We start from the raw sequence: 15,420 nt of genomic DNA on the forward strand, positions 1-15,420 counted from the left end.
GGATATAAAAGATAAACGTCTAAGTATTACTTTGTCTTGTGCACCTGAAACTAATAAAAAAAGTATATATATATATATATATATATATATATATATATATATATATATATATATATATAAAGGACCTATATGCATTTAGATCTAACATTCACACAGTAAATAGTACTAACAACTCTTTTCTTGATGATTTTGGAGGATCGTAAAAAGGACCTTTTAAAATCTGGAGGCACTAAGCCGCAGGGACAGCTCAGCCGACGAAGCCATACGGGCTCCAGCCGTGGCATTTCAGAGGATACACCACATCCATGGCCATGACCCGCTTGCGCTTAGCATGCTCCGTGTAGGTCACCGCATCGTGGATCACATTCTCCAAACACTTTGAGCACTCCCGGAGACTCCTTCTCATAGATGAGCCCAGAGATGCGCTTGACAGCACCTCGGCGGGCTAGATGGCGAATGGCAGGCTACCTAATGCCCTGGATGTTTTCCAGTAAGACCTTACGGTCAGGCTTGGTGGCTTCCTTACCCAGCCCTTTGCCGCCTTTACCTGGACCATACATTGTTGTAGCAGTGTCTCACCTGAACAAAATAGCAAACAGCTAGCAGCAGTTCCGTGGGATTAGACCAGGGCTTGTAGTTCTTGTGGCCAACAGGTTCTAAAACATCCAGAAAGTGGGCAGAGCTCTAGGCTCTAGGCGACTTTAACCCCCTCCCTACCACAGTGAGTCCAGTAAGCAGTAAGCAGAACTAGACCGATTTTTTTGTTTGTTTGCATTTTGGGGAAAACTTTTTCTTATTTTTGCCATAAAATTGAGGAAAGACTCAATAGAATTTATATTGCCATTTCTCAACGCTTAAAACAAAGTAGGCCAGATCCTTTGCGCGCTTGGTTTCTCTCCCTCCTTCCTTCTCTCTATCCCCCACCGCCCCGATCGCCCTTGACTCTAAGTCAGGTGCGCTCGAATTCTAATTCTATTTTTCAAATGGAATACTTACTCTTATGATAACCATTCCCAGGCTAATGTGAAAATCAATAGTAACTAGCAATGCTTTACATCTTGTTAGCTTTCAAAGCAATTGCTTTACAGCTTTTCACCTGTGTATCTTTTTAAGTCACTAGTGGGGAAAGAGGAAATTTTTTAATGGTTCTCTTTTGTGGCCCAGTGGAGAATTAAAATTCTTTCAAAAGGTCTAAATTTCCCCTCTCGCCCTCTCCAGACTTTTCTCTTGCAGCTTCATCTGCATGGTTGGCAGATTTTCCTGACTCCTCTGTTCCCTCTCACCCCAAGTGCCTATATGCTTTTCCATCAAATATCTATTTCTATGGTTATTTAGTTGAAATACTGTAAATTTCTTATTTCACTGAAATCTGTGGTTTTGACTTCCACTTAAAAATTCAAAGTTCTTATAAAATAATGGATGCCATGATTGTGGCTTTAAACAGCGGTTTATACTACAAATCCCCAATTAGGAGGTTCTCTATCATTTTCTTGAGAATCCCTGAACAAAGATGAAACTCGGTAGTGTCACGGCTCTAGAAGACAGAACTCATCGTCCCAAAAGGTTTCACTGTGAAAAAAGGCAGTATTTAGAGGATGATTTAAAACTCTTTCCTAAGTACTTAACATCTTGAGTAAATTGTGCTCCCTGTCCCTACCTTTCTAGCATGAAAGCTTTATGGTAAATATTTATTATATATCTAAATGCTTATAATTTACCCATCGCCGTAACACAAAAAGTACTTTTTTGTTGTTGTTGTTAAAGATGAATTTAAAAAGCCCTTGGAACACCAGATGGCTGAAAAACAAAATCCTGAATAGTCTGTAGTCACACAGCAGCCTATCCAACTGTTGTCCCCCCGAGGTTTTCCTTAAGGAGAGTCTGTGAGACTGTGCCTTTCTGGGGACTCTGCTCCATCCTTGTGTTTATACCTATGTCTCTCTATCTGGTCTCCAAAAGATGGTTTACAGCCAAAGACGGGTAAGATATCTCACGGGAGATACAACCCAAGTCAGGCGGAACCGAGTGGAGACCCCCGATGTAATGCCTTAGAAAAATATGGGAAGGGGCCTTGCCTCCCCTTCCCCCTGCCTTGGAAAAGCCACTGCTGGCTCTGGCTTTTCTCTCGCACCTGTTTGTGAGAGAAGTCGTGAGGACAAAAAAGATCAGTTCTGTCCACTTATCTCAACAGAACTGTTACAATATGAGAGACTTGTCCCTGAGAGGGTACATACCGTAATTAAGACATCATGGAACCTGGTGCTTTGGCTGTTTACAGACAAAGGGTGATTGGAATAAACATTTTTCTGCTATGATGTATGAATCTCACAGACCGTGTAAGAAACAATGTGACTTGTATGAGTATCAATAAAAGCCTCCAGTCGGTCCAATTCGGGGCTCCAGTCCTCTGAGACTGTGAGGCCCCCTCGTCTTCGGAGAGATTTAACTACATTAAGTCTCTGTTTCTTTCTTAAAAACTTAACCCAAAGCCGCCCCTTCTCGCACCCTCACTGCAGGTGTTGCGCTGGATGCAACAATAGTCAGATAGTACTATATGATTTTAATTCTTGACTCAGTGAAAGAAAAAAAGTCTATCAAATCTTGAAGAGTCAGGATTCTTATAATGGTAAAATAGGTTGGTTTATTTATATTTATATTTACTATAAGAAATCAAGATTTGAACACTTTCAAGTTAGAAATCTCTCTTGCTTACAAGAATAAAAAGAAAAACAGTGCCAATAATAATCTGTTAAAATTTTCCATGATATAGGGAAAAATTTAAGCTAAATTTACAGAACACTTTCCAGGAACATCTTATTAAAAACTGCATCAGAGATTTGTATGTCCATTTATTCAGTTTATCTAACAGTTATTGGATGCTTACTAATACATTTCATCTTCATAACACTTTGGGATAGGTACAGGGGTTAGATAACTTATCCAAGGTCAGCTGGTAAATGATAGAGCCAGGATTTGGACCCAGCAGTCTGGATCTGGGATGACCACCTTAATCATGATAATATACTGCTTCTCAGATCCAAAGACATTTATTGAGTCCAGAGTATAGATAGGTTAATCATAATGCTAAGGAGTAAGGACATATATATATAAATGGTTGAAAACATTACTTTAGTAAAATTAAATCATTAGAATGGCGAGAGGATCAATTTGTTTTACATTTAAGTGGAAACTATAATCCATATAAAGTATTGTTTATTTTAATAAGTATTTAACATTATATCACGTAGCCATGTAATTTTATAATTATAGAAAATGTTGAGGTAAATTAAATTATCTCGCTGAGTTAGTAGAAATTTCTACTTCAATAAAATTAATTTTGTTCCAAATGCTGTGGCTCTGCAAGGAAAATTGCTGACGTTCTTTCTTCTTTTAGTCTTTTCATGACCTCTGAGCGCCACCGGAATGTCTTACAAACCTTATCCACCTCTGGGATCGTCTACAAGGAGACTCTCATAGTCTTCGTGGAGAACGTGATCCTAGATGCCCAGTGACCAACTAGGCTAAAAGGCAAGGCTAAGACGGCCTCAGCAACTGAACTCAGCCTGCCGGCTCTTCTGGAATCCAGAGCCTATTTTCAGGCTCATAACCTCAAAGACAAAAGATGTTAAGTTTTGGCTAAGTGAGCTTATTCCTGCCCTCTGTGAAGAAAGCATTCACGTCTAGTCTAGCACTGTAGTTTCTCGTTCCTTAGGAGTCAAGATTGGCAGCCTTGTGAGCCGCAGAGCTGTGGGCGGTGTCCAACGTCATCTGGTCTAGGTAAAGTTCAGATCGCCAGCTCCATTGGAGAAGGCTCAGTTGTAGCCAGCTCTTCACAGTTGGGTAATCAGCAGGAGCCTCGAGGTTTGCAGGAGGCAAGGCACTTGCTAAAAATAACAGGCAATGTACTCTGTTCTGGGCAGGCAGAATTCGGTGTGAGTTTGTGATTTCGTTTGAGGAGCAGTGTTGCCCACAGGCTTGGGCTCTGGAGTTAGGTAACTACCTGGCTAGGATGCTGTATGACGTGAAGAAATCCTCCTCCATGACCTCAAGGGACATTGCTTCCTTGAGCAATTCGTATTTACGGAGAAGACGGAGTAGCTCTTCTTCCGGATCTTTCTGTTTCTAACCACGGTTCCTTCATTCTTAAAACTTTATTTTCCTGGGACCGGGCGTGGACGTTGAAACCTCAGGATCCAATAAACTCAAAGGAGTTCCAAACGCAGAGAACTGGTACCGGCAGATATGCAAATGAAAGTAGCAGTTTGCTTTTTGATTGGAGAGAGCTGGAGAAGGCGGTCCCTCTGCCAGCGCTCTAATTGGGAGTAGAGGCTGCCTATCATTGGTTACTCAGACAGAGGATGTTGCGGCGTCCAATGGGAAGGCGCTGCAAAGTGGCAGCCAAGTTGGTAGAGGCAGTTCCGGTGTGGTGCGTTGCGTTCCTATACTATACCTGAGTCCGAATCGCTGAGTTCTTTTTCTCTCGCTAGAGTTTTCGGCGAGAGGTGAACATGTCTGGTCGGGGAAAGCAGGGCGGCAAAGTGCGAGCAAAGGCCAAGTCCCGGTCCTCCCGCGCAGGCCTGCAGTTCCCGGTGGGCCGAGTGCACAGACTGTTGCGCAAAGGTAACTACGCGGAGCGAGTAGGCGCTGGGGCGCCGGTGTACCTGGCGGCGGTGTTGGAGTACCTGACCGCGGAGATCCTGGAGTTGGCTGGCAACGCAGCGCGTGACAACAAGAAGACCAGGATAATCCCTCGCCACCTGCAGCTCGCCATCCGCAACGACGAGGAGCTAAACAAGCTGCTGGGAAAAGTGACCATCGCTCAGGGCGGCGTCCTGCCCAACATCCAGGCCGTGCTGCTGCCCAAAAAGACGGAGAGTCAGAAGGCAAAGAGCAAGTGACGCCGCCACCGGGGAGCTGGCTTCCCAAGCAAAGGCTCTTTTCATAGCCACTCCGAAGTGTTTTTGATTATGCTAGATGTCTTGGAGAGCCGGCGCGATCTAGTGGGGAGGTGGGCTGCGAGGGAGCCACCGGGGTCGGGGGCCAATAAAGTCGGTGAAAATCGTGTGGTCGAGAGAGCTGTGTAGTCGCGGGGGTCTGTCGGAGACCTCTAGAGCAGGTACTGGTGGGTCGGCTTGAGCTACTTTCTGGGCGGCTTTGGGCCGCAGGTCACCCTCGAGGAGTTATGCGCCGATGAGGGAAACCATGAGGGACCCACTGGCCTGGAGGTGGGCGGAGTTTGGGAGCGTTCCCTGCTCGCCTTTAGGTAAAGAAGAGGCAGTAAAAGGTGCGGATGCGGCGGGAGAATTATTTTTACGGCCTGTTCCCACGGCCTTAGCTCTCCTGCCCTGTCTAAGGGGTTCAGGAACCAGTTCTAGGAAAGAGACAGTGGGATCGAGCTGGTCTCGGGCAGGAAGTTGTCTCTCCGGACGTACTTTTCAAAAGGTCGAGTAACTTTCTGTCTTGGAAGAGTGGCTCTGATGACACTGTGTCAACTTAAATTTTTCTTAGCCTAATAGCTATTGTGTTTTCATGTTTTGGATATCAGATGTTTTTATATACACACTTATGTTCACATTTCTTTAAAATGAAGGAAACACCCAGTAATGTGTGTAATACAGAAGCATGAGTCATGAGGTTGGAAATTTGTTCCAGACGTTCATGTTGCATAACAGTGCAGTGCCTTTAGTCATGAGTTACATATGAGCATGTTTATGCGCTTTTAAAATGATTTTCTCAAGTTTCTAGCGTCATAATGATCTTGTCTTCATCATAATACCCCTGTGGGAATGTAATAGATTTGATTTTACTTTATGACAACAAACAAATAACCAGCTTTAAGTCCATTATGTTCTTCCACTGGCCTGAAGTACCATAATGACCTCATTCCAACAATGTCTGTAGGGGTTACATTGGGTAATGGCACAGCAATGCTTTAATAAATATGTGAGAGATGAGAAAAGGTAAGTGCAGCAAAGAACACATTTCAGATCAGGAATCACATTTTAAAGTTGACCACTAGTAATCCTGTTCTGTCCTGGCTTGACCCTTCCACTTCACCCTTTTCCGCAAGCTTCATCTTGGCCCAAAGGGCCCCCCAAAAGATTCTAGTTTAGATTTTATGTCTTTGAATTCATCTTTCCTGTGAGTCAGAGTTGAAGGCTTCCTGGAAAAAAGGGAAGAGGCTCTCCTTCACCCTTAATAGTTAGTGGTTGGCCCATTTTCCCACAGAGACTTTATTTCTTCCTCAGTATTTACTGAGCATCTCCATATGCCATACGCAGTAGCAGGTGATTGGTGTTTGGAATGCAGCTATGATTACGGCCAACTCGATTTCCACTCTTGGAGCTCACTTTTTTTTCTTGGTGACTGAAGACAGGACAATGAACAAATAAATAAAGTAATATCAGAGAAAAGAATCCCCTTTAGCTTCTGTTAGTACTTGTGTGTCTGCTGCTTGTGGAATGAGTGTTGGGATTACTTTGCCCATGTGGTCATCGTTGCGGTGTACAAAGGCCAGGCCCCACCCACCTCTGTTAAGCAGATAGTTGCCCCTAGTTTCTGAAGAGAATAGTTCCCAAAATTACCATGGGCAGGTTCCAGGATGTTCAGCTACTTCACTCCTCACCTTTTATCCAGAAGACTTCCTCGTATATAAAATAGTCATAATACCCCTTTTGAGGACTGAGACTGTTCATTTACTACACATATTAGATATATATTAAGCACTCAATGAATTAAAAGAAGTATTTCCTGCAGGATATGGCTTACCCTTATAGGTTAAGGCATAGGTAACAATAACTAATAGGATTTTTTTTGTTGTTTTTTAATGCCAAATTGTTAAGATAGTTCTCAGTTACTACTTTGGGGACATGGTGGGCAGTGGAGAAAAAAAAACCCAAAAAACTACATATCAAGTGTTGGTTTTGACATTTAAGTCTTAATTTCTTAAAAGATTTAAGGCTTATTACCAAAATGGTCAAGAAATGAGGACCAGGGCCATTAATACATTTATAAGAAAAAAAAAATTTTTTTCTTTTCCCTCTGATACTCACGAGAGTCTCTAACCCTGTTACATAAATAGTAAGACAAGCAGGATACAAAAGTGCAGTGATTGCCCCCATTACCACCCCACCTCCACTGCCCTGGGGTTCTTAGGATCCCCTCAGATACTTCCCCTACTGCAAAGTTCAAATAGTCCCTCACCATTTTTGTTTCTGAGGGTTGGTTTTGGTTTTTTTTTAACCTGAATAATTTGTGACAGTGAAAAATGCATCCTTCCTACAAAATCAATTTAGCCTGTGATCCTTGACAGACAAACGGTCTTGTCAGTGTATGGTTGTTCATTTAAAAGGCCAATATTTCAAGTATAAAGCCATATGGCAGAAGACAGTACAAAAACTGGTGGGATCTGAATTCTGATTTTTAATAGATTTATAATCCATAGTTGTATTTATGACAAGCATATTCTTTCCTGCAGAGATAAGCCATTGAGTGTAGCTGGCTGTCACTCGGGCAGGATTTATTCTTTGGCTTTTTCTGCAGGGACAGTCTTGCCTTTGTGTCTCTGAGAACTGGGCTGGTTAGTTTTGTCTGCCTGGAATGAAAAGGTTTCGTCTGCCCTCATAATTGGTGATAACTGGCCCACTATATGCAAACTCTTCACAAATCCCCTTCCAATAGTTGAAAGGTCACGTACCATGGTGTTTAAGAACTCAGGCTCTCTGGAACCTGAGACAGGTTCCAATCCACTCTGTTCCTTATTAGTTGGGTGATTTTGGAACTGTTGCTAAAATCTCTTTCGACCTCAGTTTCATCTATTAAGTGGACATAATAATAGAGTTTACCTCAGTGGGTTTTGGGGAGGAGTCAATGAGATAATGTGAATGAGGGCACTAAGTTTCCCATACAGATACATGCTCAGTGAATAGTAACTATTCTTGTTTCTATGTGAAACTGGATTTAGACCAAGTGTCCGTAGTTATGGGACCTATTGAAATAGCTAAACGTACGGCATTCTAAAAATCCTGTGACTTTTCTGGTAGAAAATCATAAAAACAAATGTAGTGGCTGTTTTACTAATTACAGGACATCCACAACTCAATCTATAAAAGAAAAGGGAGTAATAAATTGTTAATGCTTATGAACTGTAATTTGCTCTTCTCCCCGAAGCCAATCTCGTTTGGAATTAATGGTTTGTTAAGTACACCCATGCAGATTAAAAATGGAACCTGTTTGTTCAGCAATTTATTGAGCATATATTATGTGTTATGCCTATGATTGATAACCACTGCCAAGAAAAATGGTTATAATAAAAAAAGGTGGTTATAATCTAGCAGCTTACATGTAAAGAAAGGGAGACATCGGGGGTATGACGGTAACCAGATAGAGTTACCTGTGTCCCTCAGCCTGGTGGGAAGAATGGCACCTCATACAGGTTTGGGTAAGAGAAAACCTGACATGACAGAATGTTCTAGGCAGAGAAGCAGCACAAACAACAGCACGGGGGGCAAAAAACAGTACCTGCAACTGGATGTGAGTGAATCCAGGGGAAGAGGTCTGACCTAGAGATAAGAATTTGGGAGTCATGACTAAAAATGGTCAGAGTGGACAAAATCATCCAGAGGGAATATACGTATAAAGTACATATATATAGGTGTATAAGTGAATCTATGAGGAGATCTATGAGATCTAATCGACTGGCAGAAGAGGAGGAGGCTTTAAGGAGATGAGAAGACATGGCCTGAAGGCCACCAGGAGACAGTGAAAATGGACAGATTTTTCACAATTTGATTCACTGTACTCCTTGACACCTCCTAATTTTGACACCTCCTAATATGCTTATAACTAGATAACGTTCTTTACAGGTTATTACATTTTCCCACACGTCAAATGCTGACAAGTTGAATGACTTTACTAATGGTACTGGAATGGATATGCATTTTTACCCTTTGCATTTTTACGTTGTTGCACATACAGAAATTCGAGGTATATGTGGTGACAACAGAAACTTAAAAAAAAAAGGCTGAAAAGAATGTTGGTCAAGAACCATTTTGAAACATCTTTTATCATTCATTTAATTGAATATAGTTTTTTACATATTTTAATTAACTTTAATTTTAAAGAAGTTATAGAAACTGATAGCTTATTAATTCATAAAAGCAATGTAGGTATTTTAGAATGCTTAAAACCTAAAAAAGTTAACCCTGACAAACCAAATTTTTATAAATCAGATAACGTTTAGTTTCCCAAGAGAGGGAAATGGTGAGTAAGAGACACAGAAAAGAAGAAGAAGAAGAAAAGGAAAGGAAGCCAGGTGGCTTCAGGTAGATATGAAATTGCCACTGTAAAGCTTTATTTTGTTTCTTCTACAAAGAGAGGAAGAAAAGTTTAGGTGCTGAAAAACAGATTTTAAAATATATGTACATCAAAGAATTGGCAGCACATTTGGGTTAGTAACTTGGATCGTTGATAATTTTATCAAACCATGCAATTAAAAAGCCAGCACTGCATAAATCCAAATTATGGAAACAAAAGAGAGATAAACCCTACATTGAACAAAATTATTTCTTTTAGACAAACGAGACAAGCAGTCTGTTCATGGGAGCTTATGTGCTTCCTGCTTTAAAGTACTTTTCAAATGAACTATCTTGTTCACGTCAAAAGCCTAAGTGGCCACTGCAATTGCAAAATATCCCTGAAGAAATTGTGCCTATTAGAGAGGTAGGTGTACAAATTCCTGTTATAATGAGAAGACATGAAGGAAGCAGGTGTTTGGCCTGGAAGAGGTGCAATTTTAGGTTGTGACGACTAGGAGAAATACATGGTTTATGAAGATATGTAATTTCTGCTCCCCAGAACTTGGCCAATGGCCAGTCATCACCGAGCCTGGGTCCAGGCAGGCAAAACTAAACAAACCAGTTCTCAGGGACACAAAGACAAGAGTGAGGAAGAAGTCTGTCAGATTTAGAAATGGTGACCTGAAACAAAGTTTATCCTGAGGTTGTTGGTCTGATGGAAACTTCTGAACTCAGGCCTTGGGGGTCATCTCAAAAACAGACTTGTCAGGCCTATGCCCATCCTCTCTCTACAGATTTTGCCTCTTATAGACAATACTAAATATTAAGCAAGCTAACAAGCAATAAAAACAATGAAAACAGCAAGCTAACAAGCAATGAATATAGACTAAAAACAATTTTACTGAGGAATACTAATCTCATCAGATGGAAAATTCCAAGAGATCTTGTTCCTAGGGAAACATACGTACTAAACTCAACACTGAATTTTTTCAACGAAATGCAGGATCTCAGTTCAGCGTCTCCCAGCCCTGAGTAGGTGGTACCTCACACAGAGGGAATCACCAGGGATTTCAGGTGTTCCCATTGTTTCTGAGTTGAGAATCTCGGTCCAAGCAATGAGTGCTTTAGCCGAACCTGTAATTTTGTCTATGCCCTCTAGCCAAAGACCACCAAGAATATAGCTGTAGTTGAACAAGTTGGGTTTATTGCTTTTGCATAAAGGGAGAATACTGTGGGGCAATGTGGTGTGTCTCAGAGGGTATTAGAAAGGATTTATTATAGGTTTTGGGTTTGTGCTGACTGACTTTGGGACTTTGCCCAGAATTGCATGCTGTTGAGGTAAGTCTATGATTTGGATAGCTTACTACATCTAATAAAGTACAAGGAATGGAGTGAGACTAAAGCTGTAATGGGTCAATATGCTAATGTATCTTGGCTAGCATAGGGGGCTGTTTGGTCATTTTTCATGGTTTGGACAACTCTGTTTTTGTGTTCAGGCATGATTACAGAGTACTCTTGTTTTTGTTTTGATTTTTCATGGCCTTGTCTCCAGACAGAACAGCCTTGTCTGGTGTTGGTGTTCCGTGAAATTGTTTATGTTCCACAAAAAACCACAGTGTAGCTATGTCAGGCCAACTCCTAGCAACACCAGGGCCTGGCTGATAGTCCAGGCCAGTTGTGAGCTGTCATGGGCTGCTTTCCCCTGTCTCCATAGTAAAGAAGAAATGTAACATGGAGAAGAGGGCTTGCTGAGCAATGGAAATAAACACATCTTAAAGCAAATGTTTTTACTGTGCAACTACCAAGCTACTGTCTATGGGTATTTCAGTCCCACATTTATGTACTTTAAACATCTAACTCCTGCAACAACATACCCTTGTTTTCATGTTCATTGAGGAACTTTTTATCTTGAATTTGTTTTTTTTGTGTGTGTGTCTTCACATGGTGTAAGACTGTTCTGGTTTCTTTAATATGACAATTCATGTATTTCTAATAATAAATTATGTTTTAAATTAAAATTTATATTCTATTTACATATACTTATATACCAGGGGTGCCCAAAAAATGTATACAATTGGACACTTTGGTCAACGTTGCTCAAGCAGTAGTTCACCGTAATCAAAAGTGTCTGGAGGCTGATGGTAACTGCTTTGAGCACCTCTTGTAATTGCAGAAGTCAAACGTCACTTGTATTCATCTTTTGTTATTGGTATATATCGAATATTACAATTTTAATACAGTTTTTCCTCCTTAAAATGTGTATACATTTTTGGCACCCCCTATATAATTTTATATATTTAAATGTACATATTAAGTAAATGCTATGACCTTACTTTCTTCCCTTCTTCTATAATAATATCCATCTTCCCATTTGCCCAGCCTAAATAGAACCCACAAGTTATTCTGATTTGAACTCATGTCAGAAAAAAACATTCAACCCAATAAAAATCTAGGCGTTGGTTTTCTCATTCATAAAATTAGGATAATAGTAACAGTCCCTTATTACAGAGCAGTTAGTGACTAGTATATGATAAGAGCTCAATGAATGACTACTGTCATTATAATTTCGACTTCACTGTTCTCTTACCCTTGGTCTTCTTGTATGTCATTCAGTGTTTATGATGTTTACCCCCTACCTGCCTCCTGAGCTTCATCTTTCATCCGCCTACTTAAGACTTCATAAAAATAACATGGCCTTTGTATTTGTGGGTGGTGTATTGTGTAAAACGAGACAAGATTTCAGAGCTATCCTAATGTCTATTCTTCCCCTCTTCTTGCCTGAACTTTGGCTGTCACCTGCCTTCTTACTTTACCTCACTCCCCATTTTATTGGAGCCAAGGTTGCTGGGTGCAGTGATAATGAATAATGTAGTTCATTCTGTTCTTCCTTGGACTCTAATTTTTCTTGAGATTCTATGGACACAAACACTATCACATTCTAATTTTTCCTACAAATATTGTTATAAAAACCTTAAAACACATTTATGTTTTTGCATCTTAAAGCACTTTTTTTTTTTCAACAAAACCCAACAAGGAAAAGGCAATCTCTTTATTGTCTGAAAATATAATCTCAATTCTTTTATAAGACTATCTTTTCCCTTAAGTTTTAGAATTCTTCAAAGCAGCTGCTCCTTTGCAGGTGTTTTTACATCTTCCTGTATTATGGTCAATGTTTTCTTCTATTTAAGGCAGCTTATTTGTTAACAGTCTATGTGATCTTAATTGAATTTTGAACCTATTTTTTTTTAAATTTTATTTTTTAAATTTATTGGGGTGACAATTGTTAGTAAAATTACATAGATTTCAGGTGTGCAATTCTGTATCACATCATCCATAAATTACACTGTGTGTTCACCACCCGGAGTCAGTTCCCCTTCCATCACCATATATTTGATCCCCCTTACCCTCATCTCCCACCCCCCCAACCCCCTTACCCTCTGGTTAAAGCACTTTTTAAGTCTTAATTCACCTCTATATCAGCTATTTATCTCCTGAAAATGTGGTATAATTCTTACTAAATATGGTAAATTGCAATAGAAAACATTTAGCTTGTTTTTCGGCTTCAGATGCCTAATGAGGGGAAATACTCTGAATAGGATAACAGGTCAAGGAAAAACATGTATTTGGGGATCCATGGTCTTTTCTTTGCAAACTACTGATTTTTTAAAAACATGTTTTCTCTATTTGTTTGTAGCACCATGCAGGTAACCAGTTGTTAGTATTTTTAATTATTCAGAGAAAACATTTCCATTTGTTTTTTTCAAACCTCTCTTCAAAGGGAACATACAAAAATTATAAAGTTGTGATGAATGTCTTCACTGTCATGTTGCATATATAGCCATCAGATTATTTATTTTCCAAATTGTTCATTAGCACAGGCTAAAAAAAATTCTTTACAAAAATTGGCATTGGTAAATACTGTATTCAAGGTATGAGACTGAAGTGATACAGGCAGTGTGTGTCAGCTAAAATTTCCGTAAGGGCCACAAGAGTAGGCGCCTCATGTGGTTTTGCTCACCACTGTTTCCACCACCCCCAGGAGGCTCTCAGTAACTGTCTGTGGAATAGTGTGAGCAAAACTCTCACGCCTCCTCACCCTCAGCTATCTCGTTCCATCTGTTATCCTGTCATTCTCCGCTTACCTTTCCCTCTCAGCAAAACGAGCAAGCCCGTTAAGCAGAACCCCTCTGCTCACCCAGTCCTCAGCCACCTGCCCTGTCTTACCTCTTTCCTTTCCTTCAGAGCCAAACCATAAAGCTTCCTTGGATACAAGGGAACTGAAGTGGGACATTTTGTTCTCACAGAAGTCCCAGTTCTGACCTTTGCCAGAAGCCCTTACTATTTCCAGGGATGTAAAGAAAAATTTCCTCTCTGCTGATATACCCTCCTGAACCCAGGGTCTGGATGTGTAGAAATTATCTACAGCTCTGCTCAGTGACACCTTTGAGCTCCAGAGTCCTGCAGTGACACCTGTCATCCAAACTGATTCTGGCTGAGGAACATTTTCAGGGATTGGACCTGCTCCAGTTTGAGTTCAGGACCAAACACAAGTGTGTGGTTCTGTGCGGGGTGGTGATTGTGGCACCTTCTGTGGCCTGAAGTTTTACTTGAATGCAATAAAAAATAAATACTAAACAATATCCCCAATTATATATGAGATTTTAAGATCACAAACTAGAATGTACAAAATGAGAATTGAAACTAAGTAGAAGCTTGGAAGTGATCTAGGGCCTGATGCTGACCCCGTGCCACGGCAGGGTATTATTGTGATCTTCAATTCCCATTTTATGGTACTGGAAGACCAAGAAAAAAAGGAGTTTCAAAATGATTTTAAGAGGCGATTAATGATAAGGAAATGGTCATGTTTACCCATACCTGATTGAAGATTTGTATCAAGCAGTGATTTCAGAGACCTGATCTGACCAGAAGTACTTTTATGAAACCATGGCATGGGATTTGGATCATGACAGCAATGCCTCCCCAGAATCAGAACTGATTCCTTTCCCGTAGATGCAGCTAACGTGTAATGTGTCTGATTTTACCACTGAAAGGATTTTCGGAAAAGCAGTCAAGTTAAAAAGTGATTTTATGATAAACTGTCAACAGCTTTCTTAATTAACATGCAATAGATCTCCCAGGGGGGAAAGAAAAATTCAAGCAAGAACATAAAAAATATTGCAGACCAAATACTGAGGAGTAATTATTTATACCGAGTTTAAATATTGATTTATGATGTAATTGTGTTCCATTCTTGCATTTGAACCATCAAAGATTCAATTCACCAGCTGACCTACGTTGATTACATTAAAACAAAAAAATCCAAAGTAGTCTGTAGAAGTGCTTTGGCAGGATTTCCTTTAGTGTGAAATAAGTAACTTCTAAGCAAAGGCACATACACAAAGATCTCAGAATCAAAATCTGAAAACCCATCAAAGAAATCAGCTGCAAGAAAATAAAACTTACTGTATTGTACTGTTTAGAATGTCACCAACTTATGATAAAGGATTCACATGAAAGATATTTGAGATACAATGAAAACGAGGTCTGACAATTAAGTTTTTGAACTTGCTGCAACGATGTTGCTAACCTTTTTTATTATCAGAGGGATTATTATGAATTTATACCAACTGGGCAGTTAACCAAGTTTACTATTTGGAGTGCTCAAAAGGCTGCTTGAAAGACGATCTGAACTTTTCGCCAGCAGTTCATGGCTCTTGCATCATGGCAATGTTCTTGCATCACAGCTGTGAGGGAGTTTTTAGCCAGTAAACAAGTAACTGTAGGGAGGGAGCACCCTCCCTATTCACCTGACCTGGCCCTCAATGACTTCCTTTACCTGAAAATATGGAAAGGGAGACGTTTTGATGAGATTTAGGACATCAAAGGTAATATGACAACTGATGGCCATTCCAGAAAGTTCCAACATTGCATTGAAGGATGGACTAGGTGCTGGCATTGGTGCAGCTTCCCAAGGGAGCACTTTGAAGGTGACCATAGTGATATTCAGCAATGAGGTATGTAGCACTTTTTCTAGGATGAGTTCGCAAACTTAATTGTCCAACCTTCATAGGTATGCCTAGCCTGAATTCAACACACATTTTCTCATTGTGTGGGTGTCTTTGTG

The 15,420-nt window shown here is 40.4% G+C and overlaps 2 protein-coding genes across 2 annotated transcripts; one reads left to right on the forward strand and one right to left on the reverse strand.

Moving 5' to 3' along the window:
• Positions 1-247: 247 nt before the first annotated feature.
• On the reverse strand, positions 248-560 carry LOC117028652 (histone H4). The gene is given in 2 exon segments (XM_033117502.1): positions 248-371; positions 373-560. Coding segments are annotated over 2 exon segments (312 nt in total).
• Positions 561-4,354: 3,794 nt separating this feature from the next.
• LOC117029315 (histone H2A.J) lies at positions 4,355-5,061 on the forward strand. The gene has a single exon (XM_033118502.1). The coding sequence runs from the start codon at positions 4,509-4,511 to the stop codon at positions 4,896-4,898; it is 390 nt and encodes a 129-aa protein (XP_032974393.1). The 5' UTR covers positions 4,355-4,508; the 3' UTR covers positions 4,899-5,061.
• The last annotated feature ends 10,359 nt before the right edge of the window (positions 5,062-15,420 follow it).

The sequence above is a fragment of the Rhinolophus ferrumequinum genome, chromosome 10 (genome assembly GCF_004115265.2).
Source record: "Rhinolophus ferrumequinum isolate MPI-CBG mRhiFer1 chromosome 10, mRhiFer1_v1.p, whole genome shotgun sequence".
Classification (NCBI taxonomy): Eukaryota; Metazoa; Chordata; class Mammalia; order Chiroptera; family Rhinolophidae; genus Rhinolophus; species Rhinolophus ferrumequinum.